Below are 26658 nucleotides of genomic sequence, written 5' to 3'. Positions count from 1 at the left end.
GGGAAAAAGCTTCCCACCGTTCACCCTATCTATGCCTTTCATAATTTTATACTCCTCTATTAGGTCACTCCTTGTCTTCCGTCTTTCCAGTGAGAACAACCCGTTTACCCAATCTCTCCTCATAACTAAGCCCTTCCATGCCAGGCAACATCCTGATAAACCTCCTCTGCACTCTCTCTAAAGCCTCCACGTCCTTCTGTTAGTGTGACGACCAGACCTGGGCGCAGTATTCCAAATGCGGCCGAACCAACGTTCTATACAACCGCAACATCAGACACCAACTTTTATACTCTATGCCCCGCCCTATAAAGGCAAGCATGCCATATGCCTTATTCACTACCTTCTCCACCTGTGACGTCACCTTCAAGGATCTGTGGACTTGCACACCCAGATCCCTCTGCGTAGCTACACCCTTTATGGTTCTGCCATTTATCGTATAGCTTCCCTCTACGTTAGTTCTACCAAAATGCATCACTTTGCATTTATCTGGATTGAACTCCATCTGCCATTTCTTTGCCCAAATTTCCAGCCTATCTATATCCTTCTGTAGCCTCTGATAATGTTCCTCACTATCTGCAAGTCCAGCCATTTTCGTGTCGTCCGCAAACTTACTGATCACCCCAGTTACACCTTCTTCCAGATCGCTTATATAAATCACAAACAGCAGAGGTCCCAATACAGAGCCCTGCGGAACACCACTAGTCACAGGCCTCCAGCTGGAAAAAGACCCTTCCACTACCACCCTCTGTCTTCTGTGACCAAGCCAGTTCTCCACCCATCTAGCCACCTCCCCCTTTGTCCCATGAGATCCAACCTTTTTCACCAGCCTACCATGAGGGACTTTGTCAAACGCTTTACTAAAGTCCATATAGACGACATCCACGGCCCTTCCCTCGTCAACCATTCTGGTCACTTCTTCAAAAAACTCCACCAGGTTAGTGAGGCATGACCTCCCTCTCACAAAACCATGCTGACTATCGTTAATGAGTTTATTCCTTTCTAAATGCACATACATCCTATCTCTAAGAATCTTCTCCAACAACTTCCCCACCACGGACGTCAAGCTTACTGGCCTATAATTTCCCGGGTTATCCTTCCTACCCTTCTTAAATAACGGGACCACATTAGCTATCCTCCAATCCTCTGGGACCTCACCTGCGTCCAGTGACGAGTCAAAGATTTGCGTCAGAGGCCCAGCGATTTCATCTCTCGTCTCCCTGAGCAGCCTTGGATAGATTCCATCAGGCCCTGGGGATTTGTCAGTCTTTATATTCTCTAACAAACCTAACACTTCCTCCCTTGTAGTGTAGACTTTCTCCAACGGTTCAACACTCCCCTCCGAGACACTCCCAGTCAACGCATCCCTCTCCTTTGTGAATACCGACGCAAAGTATTCATTTAGGATCTCCCCTACTTCTTTGGGCTCCAAGCATAATTCCCCATGGCCATGATAACTAGTATAGGAAAGGAATGGCGGTGGAAAGGAATGGGAAGAGACATAGCCCGACACTGTCACTGATACGTGACGTGCGCGCAACACAACCCTGGTAGACCCATAAAAATTAAAATGGGACACCAGCCGAGACCAAAGGGACCCTGGGAACATCTGCAAATAGATTTCACAGGGCCACTGCCACAATCCCATGGCAAAACTTATTGTCTGGTTATTATAGACCAGTTCACCAGGTGGGTAGAAGTGTTCCCTACTACAAATTGTACTGCTACCACGGTGGCTAGGATATTGGCAGAAGAGGTAATCCCTCGATGGGGCGTACCCCTACAAATCAATTCGGACCAAGGGATGCACTTCACCGGAAAGGTGGTAAAAACAGTATGCCAATTAATGGGGATAAAACAAAAATTTCACATCCCTTACCACCCACAGAGTTCTGGAATGATGGAATGCATGAATAGAACATTAAAAAATGCATTAGCTAAAGCCATACAAACATCGGGGAAAATGTGGACAGAGGTATTGCCCACTATACTAATGAGATTAAGGGCTACCACAAACCGGACAACCGGATTAACCCCTTATGAGCTAATGACAGGACGGACGATGCAATTACCCGAAAGCATCATAACAGGTGGGACCGATGGAGATCCACTAAAAGATAAAATCAGGAGATATGTTCTGGAACTAAGCACCCAACTAAAAGGGATGCGCAAATTGGTAAAGGACAATCAGGAAATAAAAGACGCAGAGAGAGAGCTTGAAACTCCCTGACGTCCCAACAGCGGGAAGTCGCTTCCTCGTAAAAGCATTACCTGACAAACCAGGGTTTGCACCAAAATGGAATGGGCCATATGAAGTTATAATTAGCAGAGACACCTGTGCCTGTATAGACATAAGAGGGAAAGGGGTCTGGAAACACTGGACACAGCTAAAATTGGAACAAATAAGTAATTAAATTGATGAACTAACGAAAATGCTTTCCTCAACACAGGCAAAGACTGCAAGCAAGAACGACTGGCGCGCGCGGGTTGATAGATAATATAACTTGTAAGGATTATATGCATTATCGTGTTAGGTTTGATATTCGATCGTTGCGAATATGTATGTAATCGCGTATGTAACTGTACTACTTTGCGTTGTGGCGAGTGTAAATTTAACTGGATTGGAGGATAACTTGTTTTACAAAGCTCACATACATTTACACGGGAATCAAACTGTATGTTACCCGTTAGCATAATCGGTAGAAGCCCTATTTGTAGCCACCCCTGGGTGGACCCCTCATGACTTATACTGTCGATACATCAGATACACCCGCAAGGGACAAATTGGCAAATATAAAAGAGGTATACAGGGGAGATGTGTGCGACTTGTAAACCCCACAGATCCTGTGTGCAGGGGGTTCCAACAGGTGGGAGGAAAAGCTTGTTCAGATACTGCAAGCTATCCGCTTTGTTTTACGGGGCAGGGATGGGGATGTGCCTATGCTTTGGTCCCTAAGAATGATTCCTGCGTGCAGACGCAGTGTGTCCGCCAACATTGTCGGGTTAACAAGGGACAGTTTACTTGCACTTGTGATGAACAGAAATGTCTGAATATAACCGCGGGAAGACAGCTTATTTGTGGACAATGCAATGGAACTCACGTAAGCTCAGCCAAATGGAAATATCCATTTGATACTTACCAGATGGTGGGATCAAACGGGGAGTCAAGTAAACCGAACAATTGGCAATATGAACAAACTCATAATCAAGACACTAAATGTTACCGGGCTAAGAAGGGATATGCGTTCCTCTTCAATGGTACTTACATGACAGAAACACCAAACCTCCCAAATCATTTTGCAGTAGGAACAATCGGACCACTGACTGTTCCATGCCCTCAGAAGGGGCATATTCGGAGGAGAATAGTAACTCAGGCTATCAGCAAAGAATTCTGCGCTGACTGGGAAGCCCCGGGCACAATGGGATCATCACTGGGATATGGGTTTCTTGGAGCCTTATCTCTGGGGGGGGGCAGCAGGAGTGATTAGTGCAAAGAATAGGAATCATATTGTTTGTGGACTAACTGTCCTGGGAAACAGCACTTCAAAAGCACTGGAGGCTGTTAACCAAGAAATGGCTGAACTGAGATTATATGCACAACAGACATGATACGCAGTGGACTATCAGTTAGCACAACAAGGGGGAGTGTGTACAAATATAGACAATAAATGCATAACCCATGTCACAGATGAGTCCTATAACATTACACAGGTCATCAATAGTATCAGAGAACAACTTGATAGCTTCAGACAGGGACCCAAGAAAGGAGGTAACTGGCTGGAATGGCTAGTGGGGGGGTCCTGGAAATCTTACTTATTACATGGATTGGTCATACTCATTTCAATTGTAATTGTCTGTTGTCTCATTGTTGGATGCCTAAAAGTCTGTTGCAAGGTGATGGTGACTAGAATTGTGCCAGGAGCCAGTGTATACATCGAAGAAGAAACCCCGATGAAGATCCCCGAAGACATCAGAAGAAACGAAGAAGGAAAGAAGAAGAACAAAGAATTACACTTATAAAAATTGTTGGTCTAAGGATTAGTGAAACTCCTAATCCGACCAAAAGTGGGGACTGAAGTGGGAAAAATAAACAGATGGGTACACATAAGATGGTTGCCTGCCACTCAGTCACCTGGGAAAGAGACATTAAACGGGCACTGACTTTCAGTACAGACAGCCACCTGAGACTAAAACATAAAGGACAGACAGCTTTTCAAAGTTAAACATGCAGGAATCAAATCCTACAGGAAGCCAGCCATGCCTTAAGGATAAGGACAATAGGGGTAGATTAGCTACAGGTGGAATCGGGAATACATAACTGCAGGAAAGCCAATTATTGTAAATTACTATATGAATAGGCCGAAACTAAAACCATTGATAGCCACTGATGTAGGAAATGTATCCATTCATAAGACATGTCTGTATCTGTGTGTATGTGTCTATAATGATGTGTTAACGATCGATCACCTACTTGATTACAACGATGTGATAATGGCTCGATGTCCGCTCCATCTATTGTGTAAAGGGTATAAAGATGGACTGCTCCTATTGTCTCACTGAGAGAAGGTTTGCTGCTTGTTAGTGCCTTTACTCCACGAAGCTTCGTTAAAATGAAGCTGTATTCTTGAAACCTTCAAGCCTGACTCGGTGGTACTTTTCCCACAACACTAAGGAAACTGGCACGAGTCTATGGAAATAAGGCAAAGAAGTAGGGAGGTTATGGACCCTATACAGATTAAAGGGGAGGAGGTGCTTGCTGTCTTGAGGCAAATCAGAGTAGATAAATCCCCAGGACCGGACAGGGTATTCCCTCGGACCTTGAAGGAGACGAGTGTTGAAATTGCAGGGGCCCTGGCAGATATATTTAAAATGTCGGTAACCACGGGTGAGGTGCCGGATGATTGGAGGATAGCTCATGTTGTTCCGTTGTATAAAAAAGACTCAAAAAGTAATGCCGGAAATTATAGGCCGGTAAGCTTGACGTCATAGTAGGTAAATTATTGGAAGGAGTACTAAGAGATAGGGTCTACAAATATTTGGATAGACAGGGACTTATTCGGGAGAGTCAACATGGCTTTGTGCGTGGTAAGTCATGTTTAACCAATCTATTCGAGTTTTTCGAGGAGGTCACCAGTAAAGTGGATGGAGAGGAGGTAGTGGATGTTGTCTACATGGACTTCAGTCAGGCCTTTGACAAGGTCCCGCATGGGGGGTTAGTTAGGAAGGTTCAGTCGCTAGGTATACATGGAGAGGTAGTAAATTGGATTAGACATTGGCTCAATGGAAGAAGCCAGAGAGTGGTAGTGGAGGATTGCTTCTCTGAGTGGAGGCCTGTGACTAGTGGTGTGCCACAGGGATCAGTGCTGGGTCCATTGTTGTTTGTCATCTATATCAATGATCTGATCTGGATGATAATGTGGTAAATTGGATCAGCAAATTTGCTGATGATACAAAGATTGGAGGTGTAGTGGACAGTGAGGAAGGTTTTCGAAGCTTGCAGAGGGATTTGGACCAGCTAGAAAAATGGGCTGAAAAATGGCAGATGGAGTTTAATGCAGACAGGTGTGAGGTATTGCACTTTGGAAGGACAAACCAAGGTAGAACATACAAGGTAAATGGTAGGACACTGAAGAGTGCAGTTGAACAGAGGGATCTGGGAATACAGATACATAATTCCCTAAAAGTGGCGTCACAGGTAGATAGGGTCGTAAAGAGTGCTTTTGGTACATTGGCCTTTATAAATCAAAGTATTGAGTATAAGAGTTGGAATGTTATGGTGAGGTTGTATAAGACATTGGTGAGGCCGAATTTAGAGTATCATGTGCAGTTTTGGTCAGCTAATTACAGGAAGGATATTAATAAGGTTGAAAGAGTGCGGAGAAGGTTTACAAGGATGTTGCTGGGACTTGAGAAACTGAGTTACAGAGAGAGATTGAATAGGTTAGGACTTTATTCCCTGGAGCATAGAAGAATGAGGGGAGATTTGATAGAGGTGGATAAAATTATGATGGGTATAGATAGAGTGAATACAAGCAGGCTTTTTCCACTGAGGCTAGGGGAGAAAAAAACTAGAGGACAAGGGTTAAGGGTGAAGGGGGAAAAGTTTAAAGGGAATATTCGGGGGGGGCTTCTTCACACAGAGTAGTGGGAGTATGGAATGAGCTGCCAAATGAAGTGGTGAATGCGGGCTCACGTTTAACATTTAAGAAAAACTTGGACAGGTACATGGATGAGAGGGGTGTGGAGGGATATGGTGCAGGTGCAGGTCCGTGGGGCTAGGCAGAAAAATGGTTCGGCACAGCCAAAAAGGGCCAAAAAACCTGTTTCTGTGCTGTAATGTTCTATGGTTCTATCCGAGGAGGTATCAGGGGATTATGAATGTTCTCAAACAGTATTTTGATAGGGAAGGAAAGCAGAAATCGGATGTGTTAGTGGTTACAATTAGAGTGAAGAACCAAATCCAGATGATTCTGAATTTGACATTCCTCAAATTAAATTGGATAATGAGGAAGAAATTTTTAAAAATGAATAATTTGTTGAGTTACCTTCCAGGGGAAAATCAAAATGACATAAAGAGTTATTAAAATCACATGGACAGATATGTGGGAATACACTGGGAAGTACTAAGATAATTGGGAGTGAAGTAGAAGAACGCCAAAGAAAATTACAGCACAGGAACAGACCCTTCAGCCCTCCAAGCCTGCACCAACCACGTTGCCCGCTCTCGCCTTTAACCTATGCCCCCTCGTAATTGACTCTTCCACCCTGGGAAAAAGTTTCTGACTATCCACTTATAATCTTGTAGACTTCTATCAGGTCACTCCTCAACCTCTGTCGTTCCAGTGAGAACAAACCAAGTTTCTCCAACCTCTCCCCAAAGGAAGTAGGTGAGATCCTAAACGAATACTTTGCATCAGTATTCACAAAGGAGAGGGACACGTTGACTGGTAGTGTCTCAGAGAGATGTGTTGACCCGTTAGAAAAAATCTCAATTACAAGGGAGGAAGTGTTAGGTTTTTTTGGAAACATTAAGACAGACAAACCCCAGGGCCAGATGGCATCTATCCTAGACTCCTCAGGGAGGCAAGAGATGAAATTGCTGGGCCTCTAACAGAAATCTTTGTCTCTTCGCTGGACACAGGTGAGGTCCCAGAGGACTGGAGGATAGCAAATGTGGTCCCGTTATTTAAGAAGGGTAGCAAGGATAACCCGGGTAATTATAGGCCAGTGAGCTTGACGTCCATGGTAGGGAAATTGTTGGAGAAGATTCTTAGAGATAGGATATATGCGCATTTAGAACTGAATAATCTCATTAGCGATAGACAGAATGGTTTTGTACAAGGGAGGTCATGCCTCACAAATTTAGTTGAGTTTTTTGAGGAGGTGACAAAAACGATTGACGAGGGAAGGGCCGTGGATGTCATCTATATGGATTTTAGTAAAGCGTTTGACAAGGTCCCTCATGGCAGGCTGGTGCAAAAGGTTAAACCTCATGGGACAAAAGATGAGCTAGCTAGATGGGTGGAGAACTGGCTTAGCCATAGAAGACAGAGGGTAGCAGTGGAGGGGTCTTTTTCCGGTTGGAGGTCTGGGACTAGTGGTGTTCCGCAGGGCTGTGTACTGGGACCTCTGCTGTTTGTGATATATATAAATGATTAGGAGGAAGATGTAGCTGGTGTGATCAGTAAGTTTGCGGATGACACAAAGATTGCTGGAGTTGCGGATAGTGATGAACATTGTCAGAGAATACAGCAGGATATAGATAGGCTAGAACATTGGGCGGAGAAATGGCAGATGGAATTTAATCCAGATAAATGTGAAGTGATGCATTTTGGTAGATCTAATGTAAGGGGGAGCTGTAAAATAAATGGCAGAACCATCAGGAGTATAGACACACAGAGGGACCTGGGTGTACAAGTCCACAGATCAAGAAGGCATATGGCATGCTTGCCTTTATTGGATGGGGCACAGAATATTAAAGTTGGCATATGATGTTGCGGCTGTATAGAACGTTGGTTCGGCCACATTTGGAATACTGCGTCCAGTTCTGGTCGCCACACTGCCAGAAAGACGTAGAGACTTTGGAGAGAGTGCAGAAAAGTTTTACCAGGATGTTGCCTGGTATGGAGGGTTTTAGCTATGAGGAGAGATTGGGTAAACTGGGGATGTTCTCCCTGGAAAGACGAAGGATGAGGGGCGACCTAATAGAGGTGTACAAAATTATGAAGGGCATAGATAGGGTGAACAGTGGGAAGCTTTTTCCCAGGTCGGTGGTGACGAACACAAGGGGTCACGGGTTCAAGGTGAGGGGGTCAAGGTTCAACACAGATGTTTAGGGGGAGGTATTTTACACAGAGGGTGGTGGGGGCCTGGAGTGCACTCCCAAGCAAGGTGATTGAGGCGGACACGTTGGGATCGTTTAAGACTTATCTAGATAGCCACATGAACAGACTGGGAATAGAGGGATACAAACGAATGGTCCAGTTGGGCACATGAGCGGCGCAGGCTTGGAGGGCCGAAGGGTCTGTTCCTGTGCTGTATTGTTCTTTGTTCTCTCCTCATAGCTGATGCCCTCCATACCAGGCAACATCATGGTAAATCTTTTCTGTAGTCATAGAAAATCCTGTTCGAATTAAACAACATCCTTGCAAACTTAACCTTTCCAAGTTGGCACAGGCTCTGAAGGAGAAGCTTATGTTTACTTGGTCTGAGATGCAACAGTCAAAAGCCTTGATCACATAAAATTGGTGCAGTTACTGGACAATGATGTGAATAAAGAAATTGAGGTGTGGAGACAGATATAAGATAAGTTGACTGTTTTGGAACCTGTTCCTGAGTTGCTCAAATTGCCTGAACAGAAATTGGAGGACTGTCAAAAACAGCTCATCATCTGTGCAAAAAGAAGTGTCATTAAGTCAATATTTATGTGTGCTCTCAAAGGAGATTGAGGAGTGGAAGTTTCATAAGAGTGCAGATCAAATGAAAGGACAACAACATGAAATGGGACTGTTTGCTAATTTGGACCATCAATTAAAATACACTCCTGGCATAATGATTCTTTAAGAAGTCTCACAACACCAGGTTAAAGTCCAACAGGTTTATTTGGTAGCAAAAGCCACTAGCTTTCGGAGCGCTCGCTGCTCCTTCGTCAGGTGAGTGGGATTTCAGTTCATAATGATTCTGCACAGTATGCAGAGAAGCATGAATGAGAAGCAGCAATATGAATTAACTGGCACAACTCTAAGGAGGGTGCAGGAACAGTGTGATCTGGGATTATGTAAAACAATCATTGAAGATGCAGAAGTTGTGTTTTTAGGATAGGAATAGAGGGATATGGTCCCCAGAAAGGTAGTTGGATATGGTCCCCAGAAAGGTAGTTGGATATGGTCCCCAGAAAGGTAGTTGGACAGCATGGTCAGTGTAGGCTTGGAGGGTCGAAGGGCCTGTTCCTGTGCTGTAATTTCTTTGTTCTTTTGTTCTTTGTGAAGGCTGTTAATAAACATACCAGATCCTTGGCTCTTGCAGGAGGGAGGGTTTTAGATTTCTGGGAGATTGGGACCATTTTTGAGGACGGTGGGACCTGTACATGTCGGATAGGCTGCACCTAATAAACCGAAATAGGACCAGCATCCTTGCAGGGAGGTTTGCTTATGCTGCTGAGGAGGATTTCAACTAACTTGGCAGGGGTTGGGATCCTGAGAGAAGTTCCAGCAGTGGGAGACACTCATCCAAAATTAGAGGAAACAGCAACTGAGTCAGAAAGGCATAGACATAATAGGCTAGTTAAGACACAAGGACGTTTGACAAGATGGGATGGTATTAATGTTAATGCAAGGAGTCTGAAAAATAAGGCAAATGACTTGAGGTGAAAATTAAAACTCGGGGCATGATGTCATTGCTGTTTCTGAAACATGGTTGAGAGGCAGGACTGGCAGCTCAATATTCCAGGATATGGGATCTTGAGACGAGGCAGGGAAGGAGGTAAAAAAGTAGGGGGTGTCACAATTCTGATCAGGGATGACATCTTAGACAGCTCTTCAAATAAAGCCATATGGGTAGAACTTAAAAACCAAAAAGAGCAATCACATTCCTGGGAATGTTGTAAAGGTCCCTGCACAGTCAGAGGGAAAAAGAAGAGCAGATATGGAGGCAAATTTCAGTGAAGAGTAAAAGTAATTAGGGTAGTGATAGTGAGGGATTTCAGCTTGCCAAATATTAACTAGATAGTCATAATGTGAAAGGTTTAGAGGGAGCAGAATTGTTAAAATATATCCAGGAGAACTTTTTAAGCCAGTAAAAGGTCCTACAAGAGAGGGGACTATATTTAACTTAATTTATGTAACAAAGCTGGGCAAGTGGTTGAAGTATAATTTTGCAGACAGCAATCATAACTCTGTTAGATTCAAGATTGTTATGGAAAAGACAAGGATGGGCCTAAAAAAGTTCTAAATTCGGGAAGGCTAATTTTAATAAGATCAGATATAATTTGGCCAGAGTGGATTGGGAGCAGATACTTTTAGATTAATCTGTGACAGAACATGCACTCAAGAAGGAAATAGGGAGAGTATAGGGCCAACATAGAACATAGAACATTACAGCGCAGAACAGGCCCTTCGGCCCACGATGTTGCACCGACCAGTTAAAAAAAAAACTGTTACCTAACATCCATGCTTGAGAAATATTCATTTAGGATCTCACCCATCTCTTGTGGATCCACACATAGATGACCTTGTTGTTCCTTAAGAGGCCCGACTCTCTCCCTAGTTACTCTTTTGGCTTTATGTATTTGCAGAAGCTCTTTGGATTCTCCTCTGCCTTATCTGCCAAAACAATCTCATGTCCCTTTTTTGTCCTCCTGATTCCTCTCTTAACTCTACTCCTACACCCTCTATACTCTTCACGGGATCCACTTGATCCCAGCTGCTTATGCATGTCATGTGCCTCCTTCTTCTTCTTGACTAGGGCCTCAATATCCCGAGTCACCCAAGGTTCCCTAATTCTACCAGCCTTGCCCTTCACTCTAATAGGAATGTGCCCACCCTGAATCCTGGTTAACACACTTTCAAAGCCTCCCATTTACCAGACGTCCCTTGGCCTTCCCACAGACTCCCCCAGTTAACCTTTGAAAGTTCCTGCCTGATGTCATCAAAATTGGCCTTGCCCCTGAGAACGTGTATGAGGTAGATTGAGAAGGGGAAAGGGTTAAAATTGGGATGCGTAACTAGGAATCAGTTGAGGGATAAACTGGTTATGGAAAGGGCCTGAGGCGAGGGCGACAAGACTCACCAAAACTAATGATCACGTTAAAGAAACTGCTAATAGGTAATTGTGGTTCTGGCTTCGGAGGGCAGGGCCTTCTCGATTGGCCTTTTGTTCTTGAAAGTAATCTAATCAGAAACTTTAATAGCCATGTCCTTACGTGGCTATCGCCTTTTGTTCTTGAAAGTAATCTAATCAAAATGTAACAATACAGCTATGCCCTTATTGGCTAACAGAAGTATGTGGATGTTTCTCCGTCGTGTATAACTGAAACTGTTTTGTAAGCCAGACAGAGACACATGAACCCATGCTTGATGCGCATGGTCTTGCGATCTCTCCTCTGATGCAATAAAAAAGAGAAACCTGTGTCTCATCAGTTTTTGATCCGACTTCCGAAAGCGAATTCCACACCCCAATTTAGAATTTTAACTTTTGGGCCAGACCTATCATTCTCCATAGCTACCTTAAAACTAATAGAATTATGGTCACTGATCCCAAAGTGATTCCTCACTAACACTTTTGTCACCTTATTTCCCAAGAGGAAGTCAGGTTTTGCCCCCTCTCTAGTCGGGCCATCCACATACTGAATGAGAAATTCCTCCTGAATACACTCAACAAATTTCTCTCCATCCAACCCTCTAATACTATGGCTGTCCCAGTCAATGTTGGGAAAGTTAAAACAAACTACTATTATCACCCTATTTTTCATGGAGCTTTCTGCAATCTCCTTACATATTTGCTCCTCAATTTCCCACCGACTATTTGGGGGCCTATAGTACAACTCTATCAAAATGATTTCCCCCCTCTTATTTCTCAGTTCTACCCATATACACTCAGTGACCGAACCCTCGGATATATCCCCTCCCAGTACTGCCGTGATGTTTTCCCTAATCAAAAGTGCAACTCCCCCTCCTCTCTTACCTCCTGTTTTCTCTTTCCTATAGCATCTGTACCCTGGAACATTGAGCTGCCAGTCCTGTCACAGCCTTAGCCATGTTTCAGTAATTGCTATAATATCCCAGTCCCACGTACCTATCCATGCTTTGAGTTCATCTGCCTTGCCCATCAGGCCTCTTGCATTGAAATAAATGCAGTTTAATCTGGACTTCCCTTGCTCCCTGTCTTGCTTTTGCCTGATCTGTCTGGTACTAGGATTACTGACGCTGCCTTTACTATTTATTGTGCTCTCTTTAACGTCTGTGCTGTCTTCAACCTTCTCTTCTGCCTCCCTACCGCTTTGGGCCCCCCACCCTCCTCCGCCAAAATAGTTTAAACCCTCCCAAACTAGTTTAAACCCACCCGAGTGGCTCTAGCAAATCTCCTCGCCAGGATATTAGTCCCCCTCCAGTTCAGATGTAACCTGTCCCTCTTGAATAGGTCATCCTTTCCCCAGAATAGATCCCAATGATCCAAAAATCTACATCTCGACCCCCTGCACCAGCCATGTATTCATCTGTCTAATCGGCCTATTCCTACTCTCACTAGCACCTGGCACCGGTGGTAGTCCACAAATTACTACCTTCGAGGTCCTGCACTTTAGCCTTCTGCCTAACTCTCTATATTCACACTTCAGGACCTCATCCCTTTTCCTACCTATGTCATTGGTACCAATTTGTACAACGATCTTTGGCTGCTCACCCTCTCTCTTAAGAAAGCCCTGCAACCGCTCAGAGATATACTTGACCCTGGTACCAGGGAGGCAACACAACATCCTGGAGTCTCAATCACATGGATGTTAGAGAACTTGGGGAAATAAATAGTGATGTCTTGAGGAGTGTACGTATTACAGAGGAGGTGGTGCTGGAAATCTTAAAGCGCATCAAGATAGATAAATCCCCGGGACCTGATGAAGTGTATCCCAGGACATTGTTGGAGGCTAGGGAGGAAATTGCAGGTCCCCTAGTAGAGATATTTGAATCATCGTTAGTCACAGGTGAGGTGCCTGAAGATTGGAGGGTGGAAAATGTTGTGCCTCTGTTTAAAAAGGGCTGCAGGGAAAAGCCTGGGAACTACAGGCCGGTGAGCCTCACACCTGTAGTGGGTAAGTTGTTAGAAGGTATTTTGTGAGACAGAATCTACAGGCATTTAGAGAGGCAAGGACTGATTAGGGACAGTCAGCATGGCTTTGTGAGTGGAAAATCATGTCTCACAAATTTAATAGTTTTTTGAAGGGGTAACCAAGAAGGTAGATGAGGGCAGTACAGTTGATGTTGTCTACATGGACTTTAGCAAAGCCTTTGACAAGGTACCACATGGTTGGTTGTTGCATAAGGTTAAATCTCACGGGATCCAGGGGGAGGTAGCCAAACGGATACAAAATTGGCTTGATGACAGAAGCCAGAGGGTGGTTATAAAGGGTTGTTTTTCAGACTGGAGGCCTGTGACCAGTGGTGTGCCTCAGGTATCAGTGCTGGATCCACTGTTATTTGTCATTTATATTAATGATTTGGATGAGAATTTAGGAGGCATGGTTAAAAAGTTTGCAGATGACACCAAGATTGGTGGCATAGTGGACAGTGAAGAAGGTTATCTAGGATTGCAACAGGATCTTGATCAATTGGGCCAGTGGGCTGACGAATGGCAGATGCAGTTTAATTTAGATAAATGCAAGGTGGTGCATTTTGGTAGACTGAACCAGGGCAGGACTTACTCAGTCAATGGAAGGGTGTTGGGGAGAGTTACAGAACAAAAGGATATTGGGATACATGTTCATAGCTCACTGAAAGTGGAGTCACAGGTGGACAAAGTGGTGAAGAAGGCATTCTGCATGCTTGATTTCATTGAATACAGGAATTGGGACATCTTGTTGAAGATGTACAAGACATTGGTACGGTCACACTTGGAATACTGTGTTCAGTTCTGGTCACCCTATTATAGAAAGGATATTATTAAACTAGAAAGAGTGCAGAAAAAATTTACTAATACGCTACCAGGGCTTGATGGTTTCAGTTGGAGAGGCTGGATAGACTGGGACTTTCTTCTCTGGAGCTTAGGAGGCTGAGGGGTGATCTTATAGAGGTCTATAAAATAATGAGGGGCATAGATCAGCCAGATACTCAATATCTTTTCCCAAAGGTAGGGGGCATAGGTTTAAGGTGAGAGGAGAAAGATACAAAATGATCCAGAGGGACAATTTTTTCACACCAAGGTTGGTGAGTGTCTGGAACAAGCTGCCAGAGGTAGTAGTAGAGGCGGATACAATTTTGTCCTTTAAAAAGCATTTAGGCAGTTACATGGGTAAGATGGATATAGATAGATGTGGGCCAAACGCAGGCAATTGGGACTAGCTTATGGGTTTAAAAAAAAAGGGGCGGCAGCATGGAGAAATTGGGCCGAAGGGCTTGTTTTCATGCTGCAAACCTCTATGATTTTATGACTCTATGTTCCATAAAGAAAAAGGATGGGACCAACAAGTCCAGTGAACCTTCTATCGAGGGAAATATAGCATTGGATAAAGAGGAAAAGGGAGTCTTATGGCAAGACATCGAATGCTCAAGATACATGGGAACACCACCACCTGCAAGTTCCCCTCCAAGTCATCCATCATCCCGACTTGGAAATATATCGCCGTTCCTTCACAGTCGCTGGATCAAAATTCTGGAATTCTCTCCCTAACAGCATTGTGGGTCAACCCACAGCACATGGACTGCAACGTTTCAAAAAGACAGCTCGCCACCATCTTCTCAAGTGCAACTATGGATGGGCAATAAGTGCTGGACAGCCAGCAATGCCCATGTCCCACAAATGAATACAAAAAAACACCGAAGTAGTCCAAGAGGAATAAAGAATGTGCAAGAGGGAACTTAAAAAGGAAATTAGGAGAGCAAAAAGGGGACAGGGACACTGGCAGGTAAAATAAAGGAAAATCCTAAGTTGCTTGACAAATACATTAAGGGCAAAAGGATAACTAGGCAAAGACTTAGGCCCATTATAGATTATACTGATAACTTGCGTGTGGAGCCGGAGGATGCAGTAGGGGTCCAAATTAATACTTTGTGTCGATGTTCACCAGTGAGAGAGATGATGTGGGTATGGAAATCAGGGAGAAGGACTGCGATACAATAGAGAAATTAACACAGACAGAGAAGGGGTACTGAGTGGTCTTGCAGGCTTAATGGTAGATAAATCTTCAGGGCTCGATGAAATGCATCCCAGGCTGTTGAGTGAGGCAAGGGCGGGCAATAATTTTCAATTCCTCTTTGGCCATGAGAGGTGCCAGATGACTGGAAGACAGTGAATGTTGGACCACTATTGAAGAAGGGAGGAAGGAATAAACTAAGAAACTACAGGCCAGCCTCAGTGGTAAAGATACTGAGAGACAGAATTAATCTGCAGTTGGAGAGCATCTGTCAGCATGGTTTTTTTAAGGGGAGGTCATGTCTGACCAATTTAATTGAATTTTTTGAAGAGATGTGTTGATGAAGGCAATGCATTTGATGTAGTCTTCTTGGACTTCAGCAAGGCTTTTGACAAGGTCCGACATGGGCGACTGATAGTGAAGGTAAGAGCCCATGGGATGCCAAGAAATTTGGCAAGTTGGATCCAGAATTAGCTGAGTGGCAGGGACACTAAGGTGCAAGTTAGCATGGCCAATTCACCTAACCTACACATCTTTGGAAGGTGGGAGGAAACCGGAGCACCCAGAAGAAACCCATGTAGACACAGGGAGAACATTCAAACTCCACACAGTCACCCAAGGTTGGAATCAAATCCGTGTGCCTGGTGCTGTGAGGCAGCAATGCTAACTACTATGTCACTGTGCCATGACCTGTTCGAAGATCTACCTGACGGCAAGTCTGGTTTGACACAGGTCAAAGGAAGGATTAAATTGCTTTACCAGGAGGAAGGTAAAAACATATTCACAGTTGGAGACAATGGCAGCTGCTTTTATATTAATGGTAAGTCTCCAGAATTTCAGTAAACTCTTGAGAATTTCAGGTTGTGAACCTTTTCGCTTCACCCTGTCCATATATTTACAAGATGAAAGCCTCTCAAGGAGAACTAATCAGTTTTTCCGCACAGATACAAGGCCCCTATGATTCATGCACTCACACAAAATAATTCAAAAGAAGCCACTGTAGAAGTCAGGTATAATATCAGTGAATATCACTGTTTTTTGAGAGTCTGACCTGATCTGGAAGCAGCTGGAGGCTGCTCAGGAATGTGGGTGGAGGTTGACACTCAGATTCAAAAGACTAAGTTTGTGGAAGTTAAAAGATGCATGGAAGAGTCACCTAGCTTGGGAAGAGGTAGGTTCTCCAGGAAAGAGAGTTACCAGGCCAAGAATAAAAAGAGTAGATCCTTGGGAACTAACAATTAATTTGCATTGACGCTGAGAAAATTGAATGTCTTCATCATAGAATCTTACAGTGCAGAAGGAGGCCATTCAGCCCATCGAGTCTGCACTGACTACAATCCCACCCAGGCCCTATCCCCATAACCCCATGCATTTACCCTAGCTAATCCCCCTGACACTCAGAAGAAATTTTTTAGTATGGCCAACCCATCTAACCCGCACATCTTTGGACTGTGGGAGGAAACCGGAGCATCCAGAGGAAACCCACGCAGACACGAGGAGAATGTGCAGACTCTGCACAGACAGTGACCCAAGTCTTCATTCAGGTCAGTGTAAAGTTTATCTATGAAATGTGTTTTTCAGTTGGTCGAGATAAAAAGGGGAAAAAATTCCATTCTGTAATTTAAACTACAAGTTGCCCACATGTAATAGACTTTTTAGTCATATGTCACAGCAAAAAATCTTGACGTGTCATTCTTTCAGCTATTAACTGAAGCTTGAATCTCACTTGAAAAGTTATTGGTCTCAATGGGGATGGTAACAACTTTCCTCACACTTTTGCTGCAATTGTGTGTAATGATACTTTCTGCAGCTGTCATCAAATTACATCTTTTGAATTGGGGGTTTGTAACATCTTGCAAGTTGATGAGGTAAAGTAGCTTTTGAGCAGGAAGTAGGAACTCATATGGGAAAATTCAGTATATTTTACTTGCAAGATTAACAATTAACTATATGTACAATGACTTACTTGATGCCACACTGGTTAGAGAAGCATGGAGGTGAGAGACAGTGCCACCTAGCTGGATAGCAGGACGAGGATGGTGAAGTCAATATGTCAAAATCTTAGACAGGTCAGAAAGACAAGAGGGGAAAGTTGATCTTTCTCACTGTCACACAGGATGTCATTTGTGACTTTGATGAGCTGTTTCAGTACAGTGGCAAAGGGAAACCAAAGCAGAGATATTCAAACATTAGTTTTGAAAAGTTGGCCATGAATTTGGGAGATGAGAGCAAAGGATAGTGTGGTTGGAGATTGTGCAGGAATTTGCAAGGGCAGAGTAATCAAGGGTGGGTTTTTGAGATTGATGGATGACAGTACCTTGGGAAAAGGGGGGCCGTTAACAATATTAATTAACACTGTGGCTCAGCAGAGATGTTGGGTGGTAAGCAGTTTGGTGAGGGAACAGGAGTCTCATGGACAAGATAAGTGTGGCAGCTTATTGGTAAGAGTAAGTAAACACCATCACTGGAAACTTCAAATGAATGAGTGAAAAGCTCTTGTTGAGCAGTCACAAGCTGTGCAGATTACATGTTTTGAGAAGCTTACCTTGTTTCTGGAACTTTTCTCAGACTCTGTATCTCGTACTGGTTCCTGCTCTGTATTAAAACTCTCACTCTCCTTCTCAGAGACCAGTTTATTATCCAGTGATTGTTCACTCTTCTTCATCCGCTCTCCCTCCAGCCTCAGCTGCTCGTTTTCATTGACCAGTTCCTGTTTTTCACGTTTGAGCGTAGTCAGTTCTTTGCTGAGCACCTCCAGCTTCTGTCTCAGCTGCCTCACTTCCTCCCTGGATTTGTTCCTCTCTGCTCGCACCTTGCTCCATTTTTCCCGCCAGTTAGCTGTGCAGTCTGACCACCAGCGCATGGTCTTCTCCATCTGGGCTGCCCGTGCTCGAGCTTCCTCCAGCTCTCGCAGTCGCAGCTCCTCCCGGCTCTCCCAGTCACCATCCATGCACAGAGCAAGCTGTGGACTTGGAAGCTGCCCACCCATCTTGGGAGCTGATGGCACAGTTTCTGGGCTACACATCCTTTCAGGTGGCAGGTTGAGGCTCTGCTGGCTGTGGCTGCTCGGCAATGGCGACTTGTTAGATTGTCCTGTCTCCACCACCTGGGAGCCACCACACTGACTCATCTCAAGGGGAAAATGCTTCCACTCAGACCAGCATTACACTCTGCTATTTTCTGAATTCCATTCCCACAGGCAATCTATGGAGAGAATAGGGACATACCTAAATAACACACCTTTAGGAAAAAATTGTTGAATATAAGGGACTGTTTCTTCACCAATCTGTGTAGAATAAACTATGGAACTTACATTCAAACTTGCACATAAATCCTATAAATCAATAAAGAGTGACCAAATAATCCAATGTCCTTCCAATTTAAAAATCATGTCGTCCTCAGAAGTGTGGGGTTCTCACACCTTCAAAATTCACACCCATGTTGCAACTTAATGTATTGGCTGATGCAAATAGAACAATAGAAAATGCTATAGAAAATTACAGCACAGGAACAGGCCCTTCGGCCCTCCAGGCCTGCACCGACCATGCTGCCTGACTGAACTAAAACCCCCTACCCTTCTGAGGAACATATCCCTCTATTCCCATCCTATTCATGTATTTGTCCAGATGCCCCTTAAAGCTCACCATTGTATCTGCTTCCACTACCTCCCCCGGCAGCGGGTTCCAGGCACCCACCCATCCTCTATGTAAAAAAAACTTGCCTCGTACATCTCCTTTAAATCTTGCCCCTTGCACCTTAATCCTATGCCCCCCGCACCTTAATCCTATGCCCCCTAATAATTTACTCTCCCACCCTGGAAAAAAGCATCTGACTATCCACTCTGTCCATGCCTCTCAAAATCTTGTAGACTTCTATCAGGTCGCCCCTCGACCTCCGTCATTCCAGTGAGAACAAACCAAGTTTCTCCAACCCCTCCTCATATCTAATGCCCTCCATACGAGGCAACATCCTGGTAAATCTTTTCTGTACTCTCTCCAAAGTCTCCACACCCTTCTGGTAGTGTGGCGACCAGAATTGAACACTATATTCCAAGTGCGGCCTAACTAAGGCTCTATAAAGCTGCAACGTGACTTGCCAATTTTTAAACTCAATGCCCCGGCCGATGAAGGCAAGCATGCCACGTGCCCTCTTGACTACCTTCTCCATCTGCATTGCCGCTTTCAGTGACCTGTGCACCTGTACACCCAGATCCCTCTGCCTATCAATACTCTTAAGGGTCCTGCCAATTACTGTATATTTCCTATCTTTATTAGACCTTCCAAAATGCATTACCTCACATTTGCCTAGTTAAACTGCCATCATGCCGCACAAGCCTCCAACCTATCTATATCCTGCTGTATCCTCTGATGGTCCTCATCGCTATCCGCAAATCCATCAACCTTTGTGTCATCCGCAAACTTACTAATCAAACCAATTACATTTTCCTCCAAATCATTTATATATATTACGAACAGCAAAGGTCCCAGCACTCATCCCTGAGGAATGCCACATGTTACAGCCCGACATTCACAACTTTCCACTGCTACCCTCCTCTGTCTTCTATGACCGAGCCAGTTCTGTGTCCACCTTGCCATCTCGTCTCTGATCCCATGTGAGTTCACCTTCTGCACCAGTCTGCCATGAGGGATCCTGTCAAAGGGCTTACTGAAGTCCATGCCCTACCCTCATCAATCATTTTTGTCACTTCCTCGAAAAACTTGATCAAGTTAGTGAGACACGACCTCCCATTCATAAAACCATGTTGCCTCTCGCAAATATGTCCACTTATTCCAAGTGGGAATAAATCCTGTCTTGAAGAATCCTCTCCAATAATTTCCCTCCCACTAACGCAAGGCTCACGGGCCTGTAATTACCTGGATTATTCTTGCTACCCTTCTTAAACAAAGGAACAACATTGCCTATTCTCCAATCGTCTGGGACCTCCTCTGTGTAAGAAGTTTAACAACACCAGGTTAAAGTCCAACAGGTTTATTTGGTAGCAAAAGCCACACAAGCTTTCGGAGCTCTTAGCCCCTTCTTCAGGTGAGTGGGAATTCTGTTCACAAACAGAGCTTATAATGACACGGACTCAATTTACATGAATAATGGTTGGAATGCGAATACTTACAACTAATCAAGTCTTTAAGAAACAAAACAATGGGAGTGGAGAGAGCATCAAGACAGGCTAAAAAGACGTGTATTGTCTCCAGACAAGACAGCCAGTGAAACTCTGCAGGTCCACGCAACTGTGGGAGTTACAAATAGTGTGACATGAACCCAATATCCCGGTTGAGGCCGTCCTCGTGTGTGCGGAACTTGGCTATCAGTTTCTGCTCAGCGACTCTGCGCTGTCGTGTGTCGCGAAGGCCGCCTTGGAGAACGCTTACCCGAATATCAGAGGCCGAATGCCCGTGACCGCTGAAGTGCTCCCCAACAGGAAGAGAACAGTCTTGCCTGGTGATTGTCGAGCGGTGTTCATTCATCCGTTGTCGCAGCGTCTGCATAGTTTCCCCAATGTACCATGCCTCGGGACATCCTTTCTTGCAGCGTATCAGGTAGACAACGTTGGCCGAATTGCAAGAGTATGTACCGTGTACCTGGTGGATGGTGTTCTCACGTGAGATGATGGCATCTGTGTCGATGATCCGGCACGTCTTGCAGAGGTTGCTGTGGCAGGGTTGTGTGGTGTCATGGTCACTGTTCTCCTGAAGGCTGGGCAGTTTGCTGCGGACAATGGTCTGTTTGAGGTTGTGCGGTTGTTTGAAGGCAAGAAGTGGGGGTGTGGGGATGGCCTTGGCGAGATGTTCGTCTTCATCAATGACATGTTGAAGGCTCCGGAGGAGATGCCGTAGCTTCTCCGCTCCGGGGAAGTACTGGACAACGAAGGGTACTCTGTCCACTGTGTCCCGTGTTTGTCTTCTGAGGAGGTCGGTGCGGTTTTTCGCTGTGGCGCGTTGGAACTGTTGATCAATGAGTCTAGCGCCATATCCTGTTCTTATGAGGGCATCTTTCAGCGTCTGGAGGTGTCTGTTGCGATCCTCCTCATCCGAGCAGATCCTGTGTATACGGAGGGCTTGTCCGTAGGGGATGGCTTCTTTAACGTGTTTAGGGTGGAAGCTGGAGAAGTGGAGCATCGTGAGGTTATCCGTGGGCTTGCGGTACAGTGAGGTGCTGAGGTGACCGTCCTTAATGGAGATGCGTGTGTCCAACAATGCAACCGATTCCGGAGAGTAGTCTATGGTGAGCCTATGGTGAGCCTGATCATCAACATGTCATTGATGAAGACGAACATCTCGCCAAGGCCATCCCCACACCCACACTTCTTGCCTTCAAACAACCGCACAACCTCAAACAGACCATTGTTCGCAGCAAACTACCCAGCCTTCAGGAGAACAGTGACCATGACACCACACAACCCTGCCACAGCAACCTCTGCAAGACGTGCTGGATCATCGACACAGATGCCATCATCTCACGTGAGAACACCATCCACCAGGTACACGGTACATACTCTTGCAATTCGGCCAACGTTGTCTACCTGATACGCTGCAAGAAAGGATGTCCCGAGGCATGGTACATTGGGGAAACTATGCAGACGCTGCGACAACGGATGAATGAACACCGCTCGACAATCACCAGGCAAGACTGTTCTCTTCCTGTTGGGGAGCACTTCAGCGGTCACGGGCATTCGGCCTCTGATATTCGGGTAAGCGTTCTCCAAGGCGGCCTTCGCGACACACGACAGCGCAGAGTCGCTGAGCAGAAACTGATAGCCAAGTTCCGCACACACGAGGACGGCCTCAACCAGGATATTGGGTTCATGTCACACTATTTGTAACTCCCACAGTTGCGTGGACCTGCAGAGTTTCACTGGCTGTCTTGTCTGGAGACAATACACATCTTTTTAGCCTGTCTTGATGCTCTCTCCACTCCCATTGTTTTGTTTCTTAAAGACTTGATTAGTTGTAAGTATTCGCATTCCAACCATTATTCATGTAAATTGAGTCCGTGTCTTTATAAGTTCTGTTTGTGAACAGAATTCCCACTCACCTGAAGAAGGGGCTAAGAGCTCCGAAAGCTTGTGTGGCTTTTGCTACCAAATAAACCTGTTGGACTTTAACCTGGTGTTGTTAAACTTCTTACTGTGTTTACCCCAGTCCAACGCCGGCATCTCCACATCATGACCTCCTCTGTGGCCAGTGAGGATACAAAGATTTATCTCAAGACCCCAGCAATTTTCTCCCTTGCCTCTCAGTATTTTGGGGCACATCCCATCAAGCCCAGGGGACTTGTCTACCTTAATGTTTCTCAAGAAACCCAATACCTCCTCCTTTTTAATCTCAACATTACTCAAACTATCTACACACCCTGTCCCAGACTCATCATCCACCAAGTCCTTCTAGAACATAGAACATAGAACATTACAGCGCAGAACAGGCCCTTCGGCCCACGATGTTGCACCGACCAGTTAAAAAAAAAACTGTGACCCTCCAACCTAAACCAATTTCTTTTCGTCCATGAACCTATCTACGGATCTCTTAAACGCCCCCAAACTAGGCGCATTTACAACTGATGCTGGCAGGGCATTCCAATCCCTCACCACCCTCTGGGTAAAGAACCTACCCCTGACATCGGTTCTATAACTACCCCCCCTCAATTTAAAGCCATGCCCCCTCGTGCTGGATTTCTCCATCAGAGGAAAAAGGCTATCACTATCCACCCTATCTAAACCTCTAATCATCTTATATGTTTCAATAAGATCCCCTCTTAGCCGCCGCCTTTCCAGCGAAAACAATCCCAAATCCCTCAGCCTCTCCTCATAGGATCTCCCCTCATAGGATCTCCCCTCATAGGATCTCCCCTTCTCTTTGTTGAATGCTGATGCAAAGTACTCATTTAATACCTCGCCCATTTCCTCTGGCTCCACGCATAGATTCCCTCCCCTGTCCTTGAGTGGGTCAACCCTCTCGCTCTTTATATATGTATAAAAAGCCTTGGGATTTTCCTTAATCCTGCTGACCAATGATTTTTCGTGACCCCTTTTAGCCCTCCTTACTCCTTGCTTAAGTTTAAAATCTATCTATAAATCGATCTATAATGTCAAAAAAGGATATGATGCAACAATAGTCTGTTTACGGGATATAGTCCCAAACACCAGTCAGACTGAGATAACATTTCCCGATGAATAAGGTGATCTTTTTCTGTCCCTGCTGAAGTTTGACAGTACACTAATCCAGCATGCTATTTATAAAATACACCAGAGAACATGAAAATGAAGGCATGGGTTAGTGAAGAAAGAAAATTACAGCTCAGTAACAGGCCCTTCAGCCCTCCAAGCCTGCACCGTAGGCTGGAGATTTGGGCAAAGAAATGGCAGATGGAGTTCAATCCAGATAAATGCGAAGTGATGCATTTTGGTAGAACTAATGTAGGGGGGAGCTATACGATAAATGGCAGAACCATGAAGGGTGTAGATATGCAGAGGGACCTGGGTGTGCAAGTCCACAGATCCTTGAAGGTGACGTCACAGGTGGAGAAGGTAGTGAATGAGGCATATGGCATGCTTGCCTTTATAGGACGGGCATAGAGTATAAAAGTTGGGGTCTGATGTTGCAGTTGTATAGAACGTTGGTTCAGCCGCATTTGGAATACTGCGCCCAGTTCTGGTCGCCACACTACCAGAAGGACGTTGGAGGCTTTAGAGAGAGTACAGAGGAGGTTTACCAGGATGTTGCCTGGTATGGAGGGGCTTAGTTATGAGGAGAGATTGGGTAAACTCGGGTTGTTCTCACTGGAAAGACAGAGGATGAGGGGTGATCTAATAGAGGTGTATAAAATTATGAAAGGCATAGATGGAAGCTTTTTCCCAGGTCGGTGGTGACGTTCACGAGGGGTCTTAGGTTCAAGGTGGGGGGGAGGGGGGGGGGAGGTTTAACACGGATATCAGAAGGACGTATTTTACACAGAGGGTGGTGGGGGCCTGGAATGCGCTGCGGGGCAAGGTGGTGGAGGCGGACACACTGGGAATGTTTAAGACTTATCTAGATAGCCACATGAACGGAGTGGGAATGGAGGGATACAAAAGAATGGTCTAGTTTGGACCAGGGAGCGGCGCAGCTTGGAGGGCTGAAGGGCCTGTTCCTGTGCTGTATTGTTCTTTGTTCTTTGACCATGCTGTCTGACTGAACTAAAACCCGCTATCCTCCAGGGACCATATCCCTCTATTCCCACCCTATTCATGTATTTGTCAAGACGCCCCTTAAAAGTCACTACCTTATCCGCTTCCACTACCTCCCCCGACAATGGGTTCCAGGCACCCACTACTCTCTGTGTACAAAATCTGTCTCGTACATCTCCTTTAAACCTTGCCCCTCACACTTAAACCTATGCCCCCTAGTAATTGACTCTTCCACCCTGGGAAAAAGCTTCTGACTATCCACTCTGTCCACGCCTCTCATAATCTTGTAGACTGCTATCAGGTCGCCCCTCAACCTCCATCGTTCCAGTGAAAACAAACCAAGTTTCTCCAACCTCTCCTCATAGCTAATGCCCTCCATACCAGGCATCATCCTGGTAAATCTTTTCTGTACCCTCTCCAAAGCCTCCACATCATTCTGGTAGTGTGGCGACCAGAATTGAACATTATATTTCAAGTGCGGCCTAACTAAGGTTCTATAAAGCTGTAACATGACTTGCCAATTTTTAAACTCAATGCCCCGGCCGATGAAGGCAAGCATGCCGTATGCCTTCTTGACTACCTTCTCCACCTGCATTGCCACTTTCAGAGACCTGTGTACCTGTACACCCAGATCCCTCTGCCTATCAATACTCTTAAGGGTTCTGCCATTTACTGTATATTTCCTATCTGTATTAGGCCGTCCAAAATGCATTACCTTACACATGTCCAGATTAAACTCCATCTGCCATCTCTCCGCCCAAGTCTCCAACTGTTCTATATCCTGCTGTATCCTCTGGTGGTCCTCATCGCTATCCGCAAATCCACCAACCTTTGTGTCGTCCACAAACTTACTAATCAAACAGTGGATGATGACAATCGTGTTCAGCAGCACCCCACATTCCAAATAATGCCAACTGTTGACGAATGCAAAATAACCTAGAAAAATAATGTGAAATCTCTGACAAATTCTTCCCAATTCCTTAAAATTGATCTGTTTGTACGGCACTGGGTTATTAAACAACCCCAGTTCTCAGCCCACTCCTTCCAGTGAGACTCAGCAAAAGCGGCTTCTACTTGTTTATTTTTCATTCATTTATTGCCCATCCCTAATTGCCCTTCAACTGAGTGACTTGCTTGGCCATTTGAGGGCAGAAAGGAGACTTACTATTAGTCCACAAGCAAAGGAAACATCTCCATATTGCAAACACTAGATCCTCCAGATTTAAATTTGACGGGAGAGCCAGAAGTCAGGTGGGCAGGCCCCTTTATCCACACTACCCACCCAGTACCACACAGAAAGACCAAGATTCAATGGAAACAGTAGCACACTTTAAACTAAGGTCTCCTTCGTTCCAGCCAGAGCATACTGGTGGGTGAAATCCATTATAAATAAATAGTTATCCTGGTTTTCAAAGAATAACAGGTGACATATGCCTCAGTGTGTATATCAAGCACCCTTGTTTGGATAAAAGATAACATCACAAAATCAGGTTTATAATCACAAGGGGAGTAGCTCAGGATCAATGATGGACAGTAGGATAACCTCGCCATTCACAGAACTTGAAAAAGCCAAAGCCTTTACAGAATTGTCAAGTGACATCAAGGGACCATCCATAGTCTCCGTTGTGTCATCACTTCAAAGCTCCAGCAGAGAGAGATCTAGCCCCGGCATGTAGTGAGGTCCCATCGCATCCAACCACCTCTAGACCCCCGTCAATGAACACCAATGTCAAGACAAGGTAAGACCAGAGATATAACTGACTTCCGATCTTGAAGACCAGATACAGCATGCCTCTTTGAACTTGAAATGCCCAGCTTTCAAATGGAGATTTTACGAAAGCATGGTAGCTACTTCCCAAATTCAGTCGGGAATTTATCCTCATCTTCCCAGTGGAGATCAGGCACACAGACATTCCTCTCCGGTCCCATCTACCCAAATTAGCCAAGATGTCCGACACACTATGTAGCAAGATTTACAAGGACTGGAGGTGAGCTTCCACCAAGGAAACTGCCCTCTCCACTGCCTGCTTCATCCATTTTCTTTTCAGAACTGCAAGATATCCGAACGTGAGGACCAACATTGCCAGAGTGTGAGCCCACTCACCAGCTAAACTGTCACTGTGAACAAGGCCCACCCTGGCTGTCT

General features: G+C 45.1%; 1 protein-coding gene across 3 annotated transcripts in view; it reads right to left on the bottom strand.

The window, feature by feature from the left end:
- The window catches only part of LOC144492778 (coiled-coil domain-containing protein 102A-like), a 309064-nt gene that overhangs the window by 242964 nt on the left and 39442 nt on the right, over positions 1-26658 (bottom strand). For 2 of the 3 annotated variants that reach the window (XR_013497635.1, XM_078211197.1), the window contains exon 2: positions 17880-18538. Coding sequence is in view for 2 of the 3 variants with exons in the window: in XM_078211197.1 (XP_078067323.1) it covers positions 17880-18464 (585 nt within the window). In the remaining variant the exon portion in view is untranslated. Of the gene's footprint in view, positions 1-17879; positions 18539-25227; positions 25449-26658 lie in introns of all 3 variants that reach the window. The other variant, XM_078211198.1, reaches the window with a different exon arrangement.

Source organism: Mustelus asterias, chromosome 4 (assembly GCF_964213995.1).
Source record: "Mustelus asterias chromosome 4, sMusAst1.hap1.1, whole genome shotgun sequence".
Taxonomy (NCBI): Eukaryota; Metazoa; Chordata; class Chondrichthyes; order Carcharhiniformes; family Triakidae; genus Mustelus; species Mustelus asterias.
Note: the sequence above shows the minus strand (reverse complement) of the source record. Positions and strands in the feature narration are given on the sequence as shown.